General features: G+C 43.0%; 1 protein-coding gene across 1 annotated transcript in view; it reads left to right on the top strand.

The window, feature by feature from the left end:
- Positions 1-15364, top strand: part of ABCA13 (ATP binding cassette subfamily A member 13) — a 273722-nt gene that overhangs the window by 29924 nt on the left and 228434 nt on the right. The window contains 3 exon segments of the mRNA XM_057549669.1: positions 9229-9475; positions 9644-9676; positions 10759-11035. Of these exon segments, the coding sequence (XP_057405652.1) occupies positions 9229-9475; positions 9644-9676; positions 10759-11035 (557 nt within the window).

Below are 15364 nucleotides of genomic sequence, written 5' to 3'. Positions count from 1 at the left end.
GTTTTTCTCTTTCTGACTTACTTCACTCTGTATGACAGACTCTAGGTCCATCCACCTCACTACAAATAACTCCATTTCATTTCTTTTTATGGCTGAGTAATATTCCATTGTATATATGTGCCACATCTTCTTTATCCAGTCATCCGATGATGGACACTTAGGTTGCTGCCATGTCCTGGCTATTGTAAATAGTGTTGCAATGATCATTGTGGTACATGTCTCTTTTTGAATTATGGTTTTCTCAGGGTATATGCCCAGTAGTGGGATTGCTGGGTCGTATGGTAGTTCTATTTTTAGTTTTTTAAGGAACCTCCATACTGTTCTCCATAGTGGCTGTATCAATTTACATTCCCACCAACAGTGCAAGAGGGTTCCCTTTTCTCCACACCCCCTCCAGCATTTATTGTTTCTAGATTTTTTGATGATGGCCATTCTGATCGGTGTGAGATGATATCTCATTGTAGTTTTTATTTGCATTTCTCTAATGATTAATGATGTTGAGCATTCTTTCATGTGTTTGTTGGCAATCTGTATATCTTCTTTGGAGAAATGTCTATTTAGGTCTTCTGCCCATTTTTGGATTGGGTTGTTTGCTTTTTTGTTATTGAGCTGCATAAGCTGCTTGTAAATCTTGGAGATTAATCCTTTGTCAGTTGCTTCATTTGTAAATATTTTCTCCCATTCTGAGTGTTGTCTTTTGGTCTTGTTTATGGTTTCCTTTGCTGTGTAAAAGCTTTTAAGTTTCATTAGGTCCCATTTGTTTATTTTTGTTTTTATTTCCATTTCTCTAGGAGGTGGGTCAAAAAGGATCTTGCTGTGATTTATGTCACACAGTGTTCTGCCTATGTTTTCCTCTAAGTGTTTGATAGTGTCTGACCTTACATTTAGGTCTTTAATCCATTTTGAGTTTATTTTTGTGTATGGTGTTAAGGAGTGTTCTAATTTCATACTTTTACATGTTCCTGTCCAATTTTCCCAGCACCACTTATTGAAGAGGCTGTCTTTTCTCCACTGTATATGCTTGCCTCCTTTATCAAAGATAAGTTGACCATATGTGTGTGGGTTTATCTCTGGGCTTTCTATCCTGTTCCATTGATCTATATTTCTGTTTTTGTGCCAATACCAAACTGTCTTGATTACTGAAGCTTTGTAATATAGTCTGAAGTCAGGGAGCCTGATTCCCCCAGCTCCATTTTTCGTTCTCAAGATTGCTTTGGCTATTCGGGGTCTTTTGTGTTTCCATACAAATTGTGAAATTTTTTGTTCTAGTTCTGTGAAAAATGCCAGTGGTAGTTTGATAGGGATTGCATTGAATCTGTAGATTGCTTTGGGTAGTAGAGACATTTTCACAATGTTGATTCTTCCAATCCAGGAACATGGTATATCTCTCCATCTATTTGTATCATCTTTAATTTCTTTCATCAGTGTCTTATAATTTTCTGCATACAGGTCTTTTGTCTCCTTAGGTAGGTTTATTCCTAGATATTTTATTCTTTTTGTTGCAATGGTAAATGGGAGTGTTTTCTTAATTTCACTTTCAGATTTTTCATCATTAATGTATAGGAATGCAAGAGATTTCTGTGCATTAATTTTGTATCCTGCTACTTTACCGAATTCATTGATTAGCTCTAGTAGTTTTCTGGTGACATCTTTAGGATTCTCTATGTATAGTATCAGGTCATCTGCAAACAGTGACAGCTTTACTTCTTTTCCAATTTGGATTCCTTTTATTTCTTTTTCTTTTCTGATTGCTGTGGCTAAAACCTCCAAAACTATGTTGAATAATAGTGGTGAGAGTGGGCAACCTTGTCTTGTTCCTGATCTTAGTGGAAATGGTTTCAGTTTTTCACCATTGAGGACGATGTTGGCTGTGGATTGTCATATATGGCCTTTATTATGTTGAGGAAATTTCCCTCTACTTTCTGCAGGGCTTTTATCATAAATGGGTGTTGAATTTTGTTGAAAGCTTTCTGTGCATCTATTGAGATGATCATATGGTTGTTCTCCTTCAATTTGTTAATATGGTGTATCACGTTGATTGATTTGTGTATATTGAAGAATCCTTGCATTCCTGGAATAAACCCCACTTGATCATGGTGTATGATCCTTTTAATGTGCTGTTGGATTCTGTTTGCTAGTATTTTGTTGAGGATTTTTGCATCTATATTCATCAGTGATATTGGCCTGTAGTGTTCTTTCTTTGTGACATCTTTGTCTGGTTTTGGTATCAGGGTGATGGTGGCCTCATAGAATGAGTTGGGGAGTGTTCCTCCCTCTGCAATATTTTGGAAGAGTTTGAGAAGGATAGGTGTTAGCTCTTCTCTAAATGTTTGATAGAATTCGCCTGTGAAGCCATCTGGTCCTGGGCTTTGGTTTGTTGGAAGATTTTTTAATTTTTTGTATTATTTTTTTCCCAACAGGTTTAATCAAATGCTGCTTTTTAAGTGAAGCCTTTCTTCTTTTTTTTTTTTTAATTTTTATTTATTTATTTATTTATTTATTTATTTATTTATTTATGGCTGTGTTGGGTCTTCGTTTCTGTGCGAGGCCTTTCTTCAGTTGTGGCAAGTGGGGGCCCACTCTTCATCGCGGTGTGCGGGCCTCTCAATATCGCGGCCTCTCTTGTTGCAGAGCACAGGCTCCAGACGTGCAGGCTCAGTATTTCTGGCTCACGGACCCAGCTGCTCGATGGCATGTGGGCTCTTCCCAGACCAGGGCTCGAACCCGTGTCCCCTGCATTGGCAGGCAGATTTTCAACCACTGCGCCACCAGGGAAGCCCTGTTGGAAGATTTTTAATCACAGTTTCAATTTCAGTGCTTGTGATTGGTCTGCGTATATTTTCTATTTCTTCCTGGTTCAGTCTCGGAAGGCTGTGCATTTCTAAGAATTTGTCCATTTCTTCCAGGTTGTCCATTTTATTGGCATATAGTTGCTTGTAGTAGTGTCTCATGATCCTTTGTATTTCTGCAGTGTCAGTTGTTCCTTCCTCTTTTTCATTTCTAATTCTACTGATTTGAGTCTTCTCCCTTTTTTTTCTTGATGAGTCTGGCTAATGGTTTATCAACTTTGTTTATCATCTCAAAGTACCAGCTTTTTGTTTTATTGATCTTTGCTATTGTTTCCTTCAGTTATTTAAATGATACATTAAACAAGATGGACTTAAATGAAATGTCCTATAAATATCAATTATTTCTGTCCTGATCTTTATGATTTCTTTCCTTATGCTAACTTTGGGGTTTTTTTTGTTCTTCTTTCTCTGATTGCTTTAGGTGTAAGGTTAGGTTGTTTATTTGAGATGTTTCTTGTTTCTTGAGGTAGGATTGTATTGCTATAAACTTCCCTCTTAGAGCTGCTTTTGCTGAATCCCATAGGTTTTGGGTTGTCATGTTTTCATTGTCATTTGTTTCTAGGTATTTTTTGATTCCTCTTTGATTTCTTCAGTCATCTCTTGGTTATTCAGTAGTGTATTGTGTAGCCTCCATGTGCTTGTATTTTTTACAGATTTTTTTCCTGTAATTGATATCTAGTCTCATAACATTGTGGTTGGAAAAGATACTTGGTACAATTTCAGTTTTCTTAAATTTATCAAGGCTTGATTTGTGACCCAAGATATGATCTATCCTGGAGAATGTTCCTTGAGCACTTGAGAGGAAAGTGTAGTTTGTTGTTTTTGGATGGAATGTCCTATAAATATCAATTAAGTCCATCTTGTTTAATGTATCATTTAAAGCTTGTGTTTCCTTATTAATTTTCATTTTGGATGATCTGTCCATTGGTGAAAGTGGGTGTTAAAGTCCCCTACTATGATTGTGTTACTGTTGATTTCCCCTTTTATAGCTGTTAGCATATGCCTTATGTATTGAGGTGCTCCTATGTTGGGTGCATAAATATTTACAATTGTTATATCTTCTTCTTGGATTGATCCCTTGATCATAATGTAGTGTCCTCTTTGTCTTTTGTAATAGTCTTTGTTTTAAAATCTATTTTGTCTGAGATGAGAATTGCTACTCCAGCTTTCTTTTGATTTCCGTTTGCATGGAATATCTTTTTCCATCCTCTCACTTTCAGTCTGTATGTGTCCCTAGGTCTGAAGTGGGTCTCTTGTAGACAGCATATATACGGGTCTTGTTTTTGTATCCCTTCAGCCACTCTATGTCTTTTGGTTAGAGCATTTAATCCATTTACATTTAAGGTAGTTATTGATATGTATGTTCCTATTACCATTTTTTAATTGTTTTGGGTTTGTTATTGTAGGTGTTTTCCTTCTCTTGTGTTTCTTGCCTAGAGAAGTTCCTTTAGCATTTGTTGTAAAGCTGGTTTGGTGGTGCTGAATTCTCTTAGCTTTTGCTTGTCTGTAAAGGTTTTAATTTCTCTGTCGAATCTGAATGAGATCCTTGCTGGGTAGAGTAATCTTGGTTGTAGGTTTTTCCCTTTCATCACTTTAAATGTGTCTTGCCACTCCCTTCTGGCTTGCAGAGTTTCTGCTGAAAGATCAGCTGTTAACCTTATGGGCATTCCCTTGTATGTTATTTGTTGCTTTTTCCTTGCTGCTTTTAACATTTTTTCTTTGTATTTGATTTTTGGTAGTTTAATTAATATGTGTCTTGGCATGTTTCTCCTTGGATTTATATTGTATCTGAGTCTCTGCACTTCCTGGACTTGATTATTTCCTTTCCCATATTATGAGAGTTTTCAAGTATAATCTCTTCAAATATTTTCTCAGTCCCTTTTTCTTCTCTTCTTCTTCTGGGACCCCTATAATTCGAATGTTGGTGCATTTAATGTTGTCCCAGAGGTCTCTGAGACTGTCCTGAATTATTTTCATTCTTTTTTCTTTATTCTGCTCTGTGGTAGTTATTACCACTATTTTATGTTTCAGGTCACTTCACCGTTCTTCTGCCTCAATTATTCTGCTATTGTTTCCTTCTAGAGAATTTTAAATTTCATTTATTGTTTTGTTCATCCTTGTTTGTTTGCTCTTTAGTTCTTCTAGGTCCTTGTTAAACGTTTCTTGTTATTTTCTCCATTCTGTTTCCAAGATTTTGGATCATCTTTACTATCATTACTTTGAATTCCTTTTCAGGTAGATTGCCTATTTCCTCTTTATTTGTTTGGTCTGGTGGGTTTTTGTCTTGCTCCTTCATCTGCTGTGTGTTTCTCTGGTCTTTTCATTTTGCTTAACTTACTGTGTTTGGGGTTTCCTTTTTGCAGGCTGCAGGTTTGTGGTTCCTTTTGTTTTTGGTGTCTGCCCCAGTGGCTGAGGTTGGTTCATTGGGTTGTGTAGGCTTCCTGGTGGAGGGTACTGGTGTCTGTGTTCTGGTGGATGAGGCTGGATCTTGTCTTTCTGGTGGGAGAACCACATCTGGTGGCGTGTTTTGGGGTGTCTGTGACGTTATGATTTTAGGCATCCTCTCTGCTAATGGGTGGGGCTGTGTTTCTGTCTTGCTAGTTGTTTGGCATAGAGTGTCCAGCACTGTAGCTTGCTGGTCATTGAGTGGAGTAGTGTCTTAGCATTGAGATGGAAATCTCTGGGAAAACTTTTGTCATTTGATATTATGTGGAGCCGGGAGGTCTCTGGTGGACCAATGACCTGAACTCTGCTCTCCCACCTCAGAGGCTTAGGCCTGACACCCAGCCAGAGCACCAAGATCCTGTCAGCCACATGGCTCAGAAGAAAAGAGAGAGAAAAAAAAAAAAAGAAGAAATAAAGAAAGAAAGAAGAGAGCAACTAAACCAAAAAACAAATCCACCAATGATAACAAGCGCTAAAAACTATACTAAAAAAAAAAAATAATAAAAAAATAAAAAACCAGACAGACAGAACCCTAGGACAAATAGTAAAAGCAAAGCTATACAGACAAATCACACAAAGAAGCATACACATACACACTCACAAAAAGAGAAAAAGGAAAAAAAAAATCCATATATTAAAAAAAAAAAGGAAGAGAGTAACCAAATCAATAAACAACTCTACCAATGATAATAAACTCTAAATACTAAACTAAGATAAACGTAAGGCCAGAAACCAGTCAGTCGCAGACAGAAAATCCCACGTCTACAGTTCCTCCCAAAGTCCACCGCCTCAATTTTGGGATGATTCATTGTCTATTCAGGTATTCCACAGATGCAGGGTATGTCAAGTTGATAGTGGGGATTTAATCCACTCCTCCTGGGGCTGCTGGGGGAAACTTCCCTCTTCTTTGTTTGCACAACTCCTGGGGTTCAGCTTTGCATTTGGTCCCGCCTCTGTGTGTAGGTCGCCTGAGGGCGTCTGTTCTTCACTCAGAGAGGACGGGTTAAAGGAGAAGCTGCTTTGGGGGCTCTGGCTCACTCAGGCTGGGGGGAGGGAGGGGTACGGATGCGGGGCGAGCCTGCGGCGGCAGAGGCCTGTGTGACGTTGCACCAGCCTGAGGTGTGCCGTGTGTTCTCCTGGGGAAGTTGTCCCTGGATCATGGGACCCTGGCAGTGGTGGGCTGCACAGGCTCCCAGGAGGGGCAGTGTGGATAGTGACCTGTGCTCGCACACAGGCTTCTTGGTGGCGGCAGCAGCAGCCTTAGTGTCTCATGCCCGTCTCTGGGGTCCGCGCTGATAGCCATGGCTCATGCCCATCTCTGGAGCTTGTTTAGGCAGTGTTCTGAATCTCCTCTACTCGCCCACCCTGAAACAATGGTCTCTTGCCTCTTAGGCAGGTCCAAGCTTTTTCCCGGACTCCCTCCCAGCTAGCCGTGGCATACTAGCCCCCTTCAGGCTGTAGTCATGCTGCCAACCCCAGTCCTCTCCCTGGGATCCGACCTCCAAAGCCCGAGCCTCAGCTTCCAGCCCCCACCTGCCCCAGCGGGTGAGCAGACAAGACTCTTGGGCTGGTGAGTGCAGGTCGGCACTGATCCTTTGTGCGGGAATGTCTCCACTTTGCCCTCTGCACCCCTGTTACTGCACTCTCCTCCGTGGCTCTGAAGCTTCCCCCTGCTACCCCCTGTCTCCACCCGTGAAGGGGCTTCCTAGTGAGTGGGATCTTTTCCTCCTTCACAGCTCCCTCCCAGTGGTGGAGGTCCTGTCCCTATTCTTTTGTCTCTGTTTTTCCTTTTTTCTTTTGCCCTACCCAGGTACGTGGGGAGTTTCTTGCCTTTTGGGAAGTCTGAGGTCTTCTGCCAGCGTTCAGTAGGTGTTCTGTAGGAGTTGTTCCACATGTAGATGTAATTTTGATATATTTGTGGGGAGGAAGGTGATCTCCACATCTTATTCCTCCATCATCTTGAAGGTCTAGCTCTATTCATTTATTTTGAGTTCTCTCTTTCATGTTGGAAAGTTTCCTTAACTGTCTGTTGAGGTTAAGAATGAGGCACTGAAGCCTGATAGGATGTTTTTCATGTGCAGGGAGCTTATCGGGACTCAGTTTCCATCAGTGGTTCTCAGCTGAGGGGGAGTTTGTCCCCAGGGGCATTTGGCAAGGTCTGGAGACATTTCTTGTTGTCACAGCTGGTGAGATGCTCCCAGCCAAGAATGTTCCTAAACATCCTGTGATGTACAGGAAAGTCTCCCCTAACAGATAGCTCTGGCCCCAAATGTCGGGAAGCCCTCTCTCATTTAGAAGAGACGAAGGCAATAGGATGGAGGCAATTGTTGGACATCATCTTTAGGGCTAGAAACAGGGGATCTCAAACCCCCTAGTTGGCCATGGCTAACGCCAGCGTGTCTCAGGTCCTCAGCTGTAAATGTCAAATGGGGACAATGTGCAGCTTCTCGTGGCCAGAGCTCGGCTGAAATCCTTGCAGAGTCTTTTACCCCATGCATGTGTGAGCCTCCAATTCTTGCTGCCCTTGCCAGCTGACGGAGCGGGGGGTGCCCCGTGGCCTTCCCACACCTCCTGCTCCACAGACCTGTGTGTTTCCTCTCGGCCCGTCTTTAACTACCTCTTACGTGTGATGGGGACACAGGAGAGAGAAGCCGGCCTGGTCTAGTCCTCTCACGATGGGCCTTTGTGTCCCTGTGCCGTTTTCCATCGTTTCCTGTGGAGGTGCCCCCCCACCAGCACCCTCGTTGGGTCGGGGAGGGCATTGAGGAGTCCAGAGTCAGAGGACATGTGGTGGAGACTTGTGTTACATTCACTCCACCGAGCGACAGCTCTTACCAAACAGCCGCTGCTGCCTTCTTCTCGGGGAAGCACCTCTGCAAGGGGTGCTAAAGCCCACGGAGTTTTTGTGTGGAGCTGCTTTTCTAATTCCTAACATTACACATGTACACACACATGCACACACACACACACATACACACACACGGATATAATCATTCAATTATATGAACGATTCAGCTATGCAAAGCCTTTTTTAAGCAGCTTTGGTTCTGTCCCTGGAACACAATTAAAGCCACACTCTGCGGAGGCCAGGTCACTCCTTATTCCATGAAGCCTCTGGAATTAACACAGTGAAGTCATCAGCAAACTTACTGGGTGAGCCTGTAGAGCACACATTCAAACGACAAATGATCAGCAATATAGAAATGCCCCCGGTTTGCCCCATCCTGTAAAACTGAACACTTTCCAATTCTCTATCAAAAAAAAATCCCAAACACTCAGAGCCCCTCAGAGCGTGGAATGCACTTTTTGGTCTCCTATTTTCTAGTTGTTGAGCTTAGTTTCATCGGGAGGAATTAAATTAGGATAACTGGCTGGCGCCTAGCTCTCCTCTTCAGCAGCTGTAACCATGACAACAGGATGCCCTCGGTAAGCACTTACACACACGAGGTACTTGGCTTAATCCTTAGGACAATCCCGTAGGGGATTCTGCTTTCTTCACACTGCAGATGAGGAAACAAACTTTGACGGATAAGATAACTTTCCAGGGTAAACATGGAATCACAGGAGAGCTGCTATGGGGGCAAAGCTGAGTCTTGTCCCCTTTGTTGCCACCGCTGCCCGGCTCCCCGGGCAGGTACTGAGGGGGACAGGGCCGCCCTCTCTGCTTGGAGCTGGGTTACTCTAGCCGTGGCTCTCACACGTCCTTCACTCTGTTCTTCATTCTTTCCGGCTCCCGCTGTTGACTTAGCTGTGGGCTGCAACCTCACCCTCTATGATTTAACCGTTTTCTTTCCATTTACATGTAAGTATCAGCATTACAGGGGCTGTATAGAAAAGGTGGAGTTTTCACTCAGCAAATAAGTAGCAAATTTTGCGTGGAACAGAATTTGACTCTTCTGAGTAAATTTTCTCATGAAGGAATTTATTTGCACAGTCCCTGCCTTGGGAACCATACGCGCTGTGCCCAGAGAAAAGTTGCCATGTCCTCGTTTCCGTGTCCTCAGGAGGGAAGCTGGGCCAGATGCTGGACCGCATGGGCGCTGGACGCCTCCGCTCCCTGGGCCGCATCCTGGCCAACCTGACCTCCTGTGTCCTGCTGACCCTCTTCCAGGGCCTGACCTCCGCCACCTCCCTGGAGGCGACCTCACAGGCCCTCATGCAGAAGAACAGCTTCTTGGCCAGTAAGTATTCAGTGAACACACATGCTCATAAAGGCAATATTTGCATATTTCTCCCCAAACGTGTCTTATCATGGCTCCGACAGAAAACAGTGCTTTCTGGGTAAAATGAACAAAGCAGAACTGGTCCCCTTGAGTTGGTGAAAAGATGGATCTCGTACGTCATCTGAGGCCCAGTGCTATTCCCTGCGTCCATGTTTACCAGTTTACGGGACTAGTTTACCAGTTTATGGTTAAATCTCACGTGATAGGTTTTATTTTTCTTGATTAAAGCTGTACTCTGATTTCTTCCATCCCTTTTATTTTTATCAGGTATATCTGGATGTCCTAGGGTCAGGGGAGAAGAGACAGTGGCCAGTTCAAGTCTATTGATCAGTTGTTCACTTATTCAACATAAGTATGATGTATTCTCATATTCCTTTTGAATAAACAGTGAATTGTTGTTATTTGGCTTTGTATTAGTTTGCTAAGGCTGCTGTGACAAAGAATTGCAGACTAGGTGGCTTAAACAGCGTAAATTTATTTTCTCATAATTCTGGAGTCCAGGTGTGGGCAGGCCTGGCTCCCCCCGAGGCCTCTGTGTCCTCGACGTATGGACAGCTGTCTCCTTCCTGACCTTCTCTCCGTGCATGTCTGTGTCCACACTTCCCCGTCTTCTAAGTACACCAGTCATGCTGGATTAGAGCATATCCCGTGACCTCATTTTCAGTTGGTCACCTCTGTAAAGACTCAGTCTCCCAATAAGGTCACATTGTGAAGTGCTAGGGGTGAGGACTTCAACTTATGAATTTTGGGAGGGCAGAATTCAGCCCACAAGCAGCTTTATATATGAAATGTGAAGAATTCCTGTGGCAGAACACAGAATCCAAAGACATCAGTTCTTAGGGACATCTGTAATCACAGACAAGGAAATACTATTATTTGTGCAGCCTCCTGTAATTTTTCAAGTCCTGCAAAAATGCAAAACAAATAATTTCTTTGTATTAATGACACCACCGTGTGGTTTTATTAAAATAAAAAAGAGGATTTTTAATTTTAGGAGGGAGTTGGGAATTGGGAGGCCTTGGTGCTACCTCACCGCCGAGGGCTTGTGTCACACAGAAAATCAGCCTCCCCTCCCTGGGGTGTGGCCCCTTCTCAATGGGGGAGCTGAGCTGAGCAAGTGTTCTGGGGTGTCCGGTCAGACCCATGCTGATGTGGTGTAAGCCGCTCCTAGGTTGTGCTGACCCCTTGTTGGTCCTTTTCTGACTTTAGGCATCATTTTAAACCGTTCCTTAGGGGGTAAGAGAACCTCAGCTCAGAATCTCTCCAGCTGCCGCCCCAGGTTACATACAGCATCCGGACCAGCATCTTGTATAGCATAAGAACGGATCTGGTGAAAAACCCTTTCTGGAAGTTCCACCCTCAGAGCCTCCCAGGCGATGGGTTCAAGTATAACTACATCTTTGTCCCATTGCAAGACATGATCGAAAGAGCTATCATCTCAGTGCAGACGGGGCAGGAGGCCCTGGACCCGGCTGAGCAGGTGCAGACCATCACGTACCCGTGTCACACCAGCCACCTGTGAGTACCCGGTGGGACCGAGCTCCTGAGGGCCCCCGACAGTGGGAGAGGCCCTGCGTTTGGAAAACAGGTGGAGAAAAATCCTGGAGCCTTTGTATAGCCATTCCGCCAAAGAGCATTTGGAGATGTTCCATTCTCCTTTTTAATTTCCTAAGGCTGAGCCATCCAGATAGAAGAACAGTTGTGGAGATAATGTGGTCAGTTAGATTTGACACCAGGCATCTGTAGCTTCAGACACCCTTCAGAATAAATTTGCCGAATAATATTCATGGGGGATTCCTCCCATCTGAACTAGAGAATCAGAGGAATCTTACTTCCTCTTCAGCCCAAATCCTTACAGTTTGGGCCTGTGCCACCCACATGCAGGAATGGAGGGATTCCCAGAGGCCTGGGGCGGGTGACCTCGTAGGTGGGGTCATCCGACAACACTCATGAGTTGAATTGGGTGATTCAGCGGGTGACTGTAGCTCCGACACTCTTGGGGTGAGAGCGAGGGGAAGCTCAGTCGAAGGGACTCGGGGCAGCGCTCACCGTTGGGACGTCCTTCCGTGTAAGATGCTTCGGAGCCAAGACCTGGGCAATGTTTCGGGCGGTGCTGTGTTCAGAGAGGGGTGCATTCAAAAGCCCTCTCCTCCCTGACTTTCCCAAGCGGGTCAGCAAACAGGACCGGGCAAGGGGAGGATGGCAGCAGACCGTGCCCTGGGCTGGGGAGCCGCACTCTTCTGTACGTGACTCCGGCACAGGCTGGTGGGAGGACACAGCGCAGATGTGAGCCTGAGGGTCCCTGATTCACCCATTCCCATGCCAGGGTGGGTGGTGGAGACACAAGACCTGCATCAGCCCGCTGGCCCGAGGGTCGGGGTGGGGAGAAAGCTTCGGTCCTTCTCAGCAGTACCCCCCGCCCGCATTGTCCTGGGCCGGGATCAGGGCCCTGGGGGTGGGGGGTGGATGGAGGGAGAAGGGCAGGAGGCAGAGCCTGGGTGACGTGGGGAGGGGCTGGGGGTTGGCCATCACCCTGCACTGGCACCGGAGTCATGCATCTCAAGAGACAAAAACAAAAGCTGAACCATTTTTTTTTAAGATTCCATATATATGTGTTAGCATACGGTATTTGTTTTTCTCTTTCTGACTTACTTCACTCTGTATGACAGACTCTAGGTCCATCCACCTCACTACAAATATCTCCACTTTGTTTCTTTTTATGGCTGAGTAATATTCCATTGTATATATGTGCCACATCTTCTGTATCCATTCATCTGTCCATGGACACTTAGGTTGCTTCCATGTCCTGACTATTGTAAATAGAGCTGCAATGAACATTGTGGAACATGACTCTTTTTGAATTATGGTTTTCTCAGGGTATATGCCCAGTAGTGGGATTGCTGGGTAAAATGGTTCTGAGGACCCTAGGGGCAGCACAGGAATAAAGATGCAGACGTTGAGAATGGACTTGAGGACACGGGGAGGGAGAAGGGTAATCTGGGACGAAGTGAGAGAGTAGCATGGACATATATACACTACCAAATGTAAAATAGATAGCTAGTGGGAAACAGCCACATAGCACAGGGAGATCAGCTCGGTGCTTTGTGACCACCTAGAGGAGTGGGATGGGGAGGGTGGGAGGGAGACACAAGAGGGAGGAGATATGGAGATGTATGTATACATATAGCTGATTCACTTTGTTATACAGCAGAAACTCACACACCATTGTAAAGCAATTATACTCCAATAGAGATGTTAAAATAAAAAGCTGACTTATCCACGTGGTTGTCCCTATATGTGGGATTTTGATCCTACAGGCTCGTCCTTTTCTGCCTGACATTGCTAATAGAGACAAACCACCGAGGAACACTGTTAGTTAAGAGTATTAAAATGCAAGTCGGGGATTTGCCACCTTCCGAAAAAGAGGTGGAGACAACGAAATGTTTATGAAGATCAGAGTAGCCTTGTAAAAAGGGTTAAACAAATGAGAATGTTGGATTTCCTAATTTCCAAGTTTATTGACAGGCTTTTGTTTGGGTTCCAGAGTAGGGATAAATACACGGAAGACTCTGGAGCATATTTGTTTGATTCATGCTGTCCTGATAGTAGGGAGGTGACAGACAGTCCTATTTCTGAGGTCACTTAGACATCCTGGATTTAATAGGTTTCTCCTTTTATTGTTAGTTTTATAAACAAATGGTTATCAAAAGTTGAGAAAGTAGAGAAAAAAGTCATACTTCATACCCTCTTCTAAAGCATCAGTTGGTTTTGGTTTGTTTGGGGGACTATTCTTCCCTTCCGTGACCTTGAACTCATGACATCTTGCTAAGAGAGAACGTTTTTGTGTTTTTTCATTTGAAGCCATTTATGGAGCATTTGCTAAGTGTCATGTATGCACGTGACTGTCATACTTTGTGGTGAAAAAGGTGTCGTCCTTGCCTTCTGGGAGCTTGCAGACCAGGGGTTACCAGGACCGTACGAGCCCGGAGAACCGCAGTCACCCTCCCCTGTGGGATTCCCCAGGGATGGGAGTCACAGGACCTCTCGCCTCCCAGTTGGGAAGTTGGTGGAGGGGCACACGCGTCCACATCAGACGCCAGTCTCTTCCCTAAAGTCCGAGGGAGGATTTGAGGTCGAGCAGAACGCTCGTGTTCCTCCTCCCCTCCCTCTCCCTCATCCCCTCCTTCTGTGGTTAGTCTGCCTTCAACATGCTTCCTCCTTCTGCATTTAAAAAATTCACTTGGTGCACACATAGTTTCATTATTTTCTTGTTCTGTTGATACTTTTTTCAAAGGACCACACATGGACTTTATTTATCAATTCTCTTTTTTTGTCTTTTCTAACTTACTTGTTATTTCTGTCTTTATTTTTATTACTTCCGTACTTTTATATACCCTCAATGTGTTATGCTGTTTCTCTGATACCTGAGACCCATGTTTGATATATTATTTTTAGTGTGTTTTTCCTTTAATTTGTGTAGTGACCTAAGGTGATGACTTTTCTTTTCAATCATTATTTCAACTATGTCCCATGGATATGATATACGACTAAAAGTTCATTGTTTTCTAGACACTTGCAATATGGGTTTCTACTGTCTTCTTGACCTAAGAGCTGTTTGAGTTTCTTTTAATTCCCAAGTGGAAATTCTGGGGAATTTTAAGCATGTGAAGTTACTCAGCTTACTTATAGTAAGAAAAATTTAAATTAAAACGTCTGTGATAGCATTTTAAAAATCAGATTGGCAAAATCCAAAAATTGCATCGTACCCTAAATTACCAAATACTGCTAATAAATCCTAATTTTTACTTTGCCATCAGAAAATACTGTGTTTATCATTTCCCCTTTTTGAATTTATGGCATTTTCTCTGTCAACTATTATATAATCTACTTTTCTGAATGATTTATGGGCACTTGAAAATAAATTTCTGATTTCCTATTTTTATAGTACAGAATTTATCTACATTAACTTTGTTGTTTAGGAATTCTCTGTCCTTATTTGTGTCCACTTCATCTGTGCTGAGCTAAGATAGATAAACTATAGTCCCCTGTTACTGGAATATCCCCTTGCTTTTTCCTGTGGTGTTGGCCTTTCGAATCTTGGGGCTGAGTCACGTTGTGCAGAGCCATGAATAATTGTGTTCTGGGTCTTCCTTAATGCTTTGTGGATGTAATTCTACCTTGTATAAAATTAAATTAATGACCTCTGCTTTTTCCCCCTTTCTTCTCTCTCTCTGGATTCACAGTTTGCTTGCCATGCCTTTGCCCATCCTTGCATTTTAAACTTTTCTGAAGTGTCTTGTTTTAGGCGTGTCTCTTGTGTGCATCACATAGCTTCATACATGGGGGAGGCTAGCTGTTTAACGGTATGAAATGGAATTTCATGTGTATATTGTCTTAGTTATGTAATATATTTTTATATACTTATACCATTATTTAGGAATGTTCTGCTGTTGTTCTAGTGGTTCCCTTATAGTTATAACTTTGTACAAATAATATCAGCCTTTTCTTTCTTTTATTTTTTTACCATGACCAATAAAAAAACAACGTAATTTCTCTTCTTCCATCACTTCTTCTTCTTTATCATGCAATTTTAGTTAACATTATTATCTCAGTGTCCTCCTTTGTACGTTAAAGATGCCTGTACTTATATTCTACATTTGTCAGCGTTAAACAAATAGCCTTTGATTTGGGCATTTACCAACTCATTCTTCCTCTTTGAAGAATTTCCCCAACCTTCCAATTTTTGTTTGTTGTATCATTTTTACATTTCAGGGAACAAAACATTTCCAATCTGTCTTGTCTTCTTATTTTTCATTTTTGTTTTAGTCTTATTTTTACTGGAAATAA

The sequence above is a fragment of the Balaenoptera acutorostrata genome, chromosome 7 (assembly GCF_949987535.1).
Source record: "Balaenoptera acutorostrata chromosome 7, mBalAcu1.1, whole genome shotgun sequence".
Classification (NCBI taxonomy): Eukaryota; Metazoa; Chordata; class Mammalia; order Artiodactyla; family Balaenopteridae; genus Balaenoptera; species Balaenoptera acutorostrata.
Note: the sequence above shows the minus strand (reverse complement) of the source record. Positions and strands in the feature narration are given on the sequence as shown.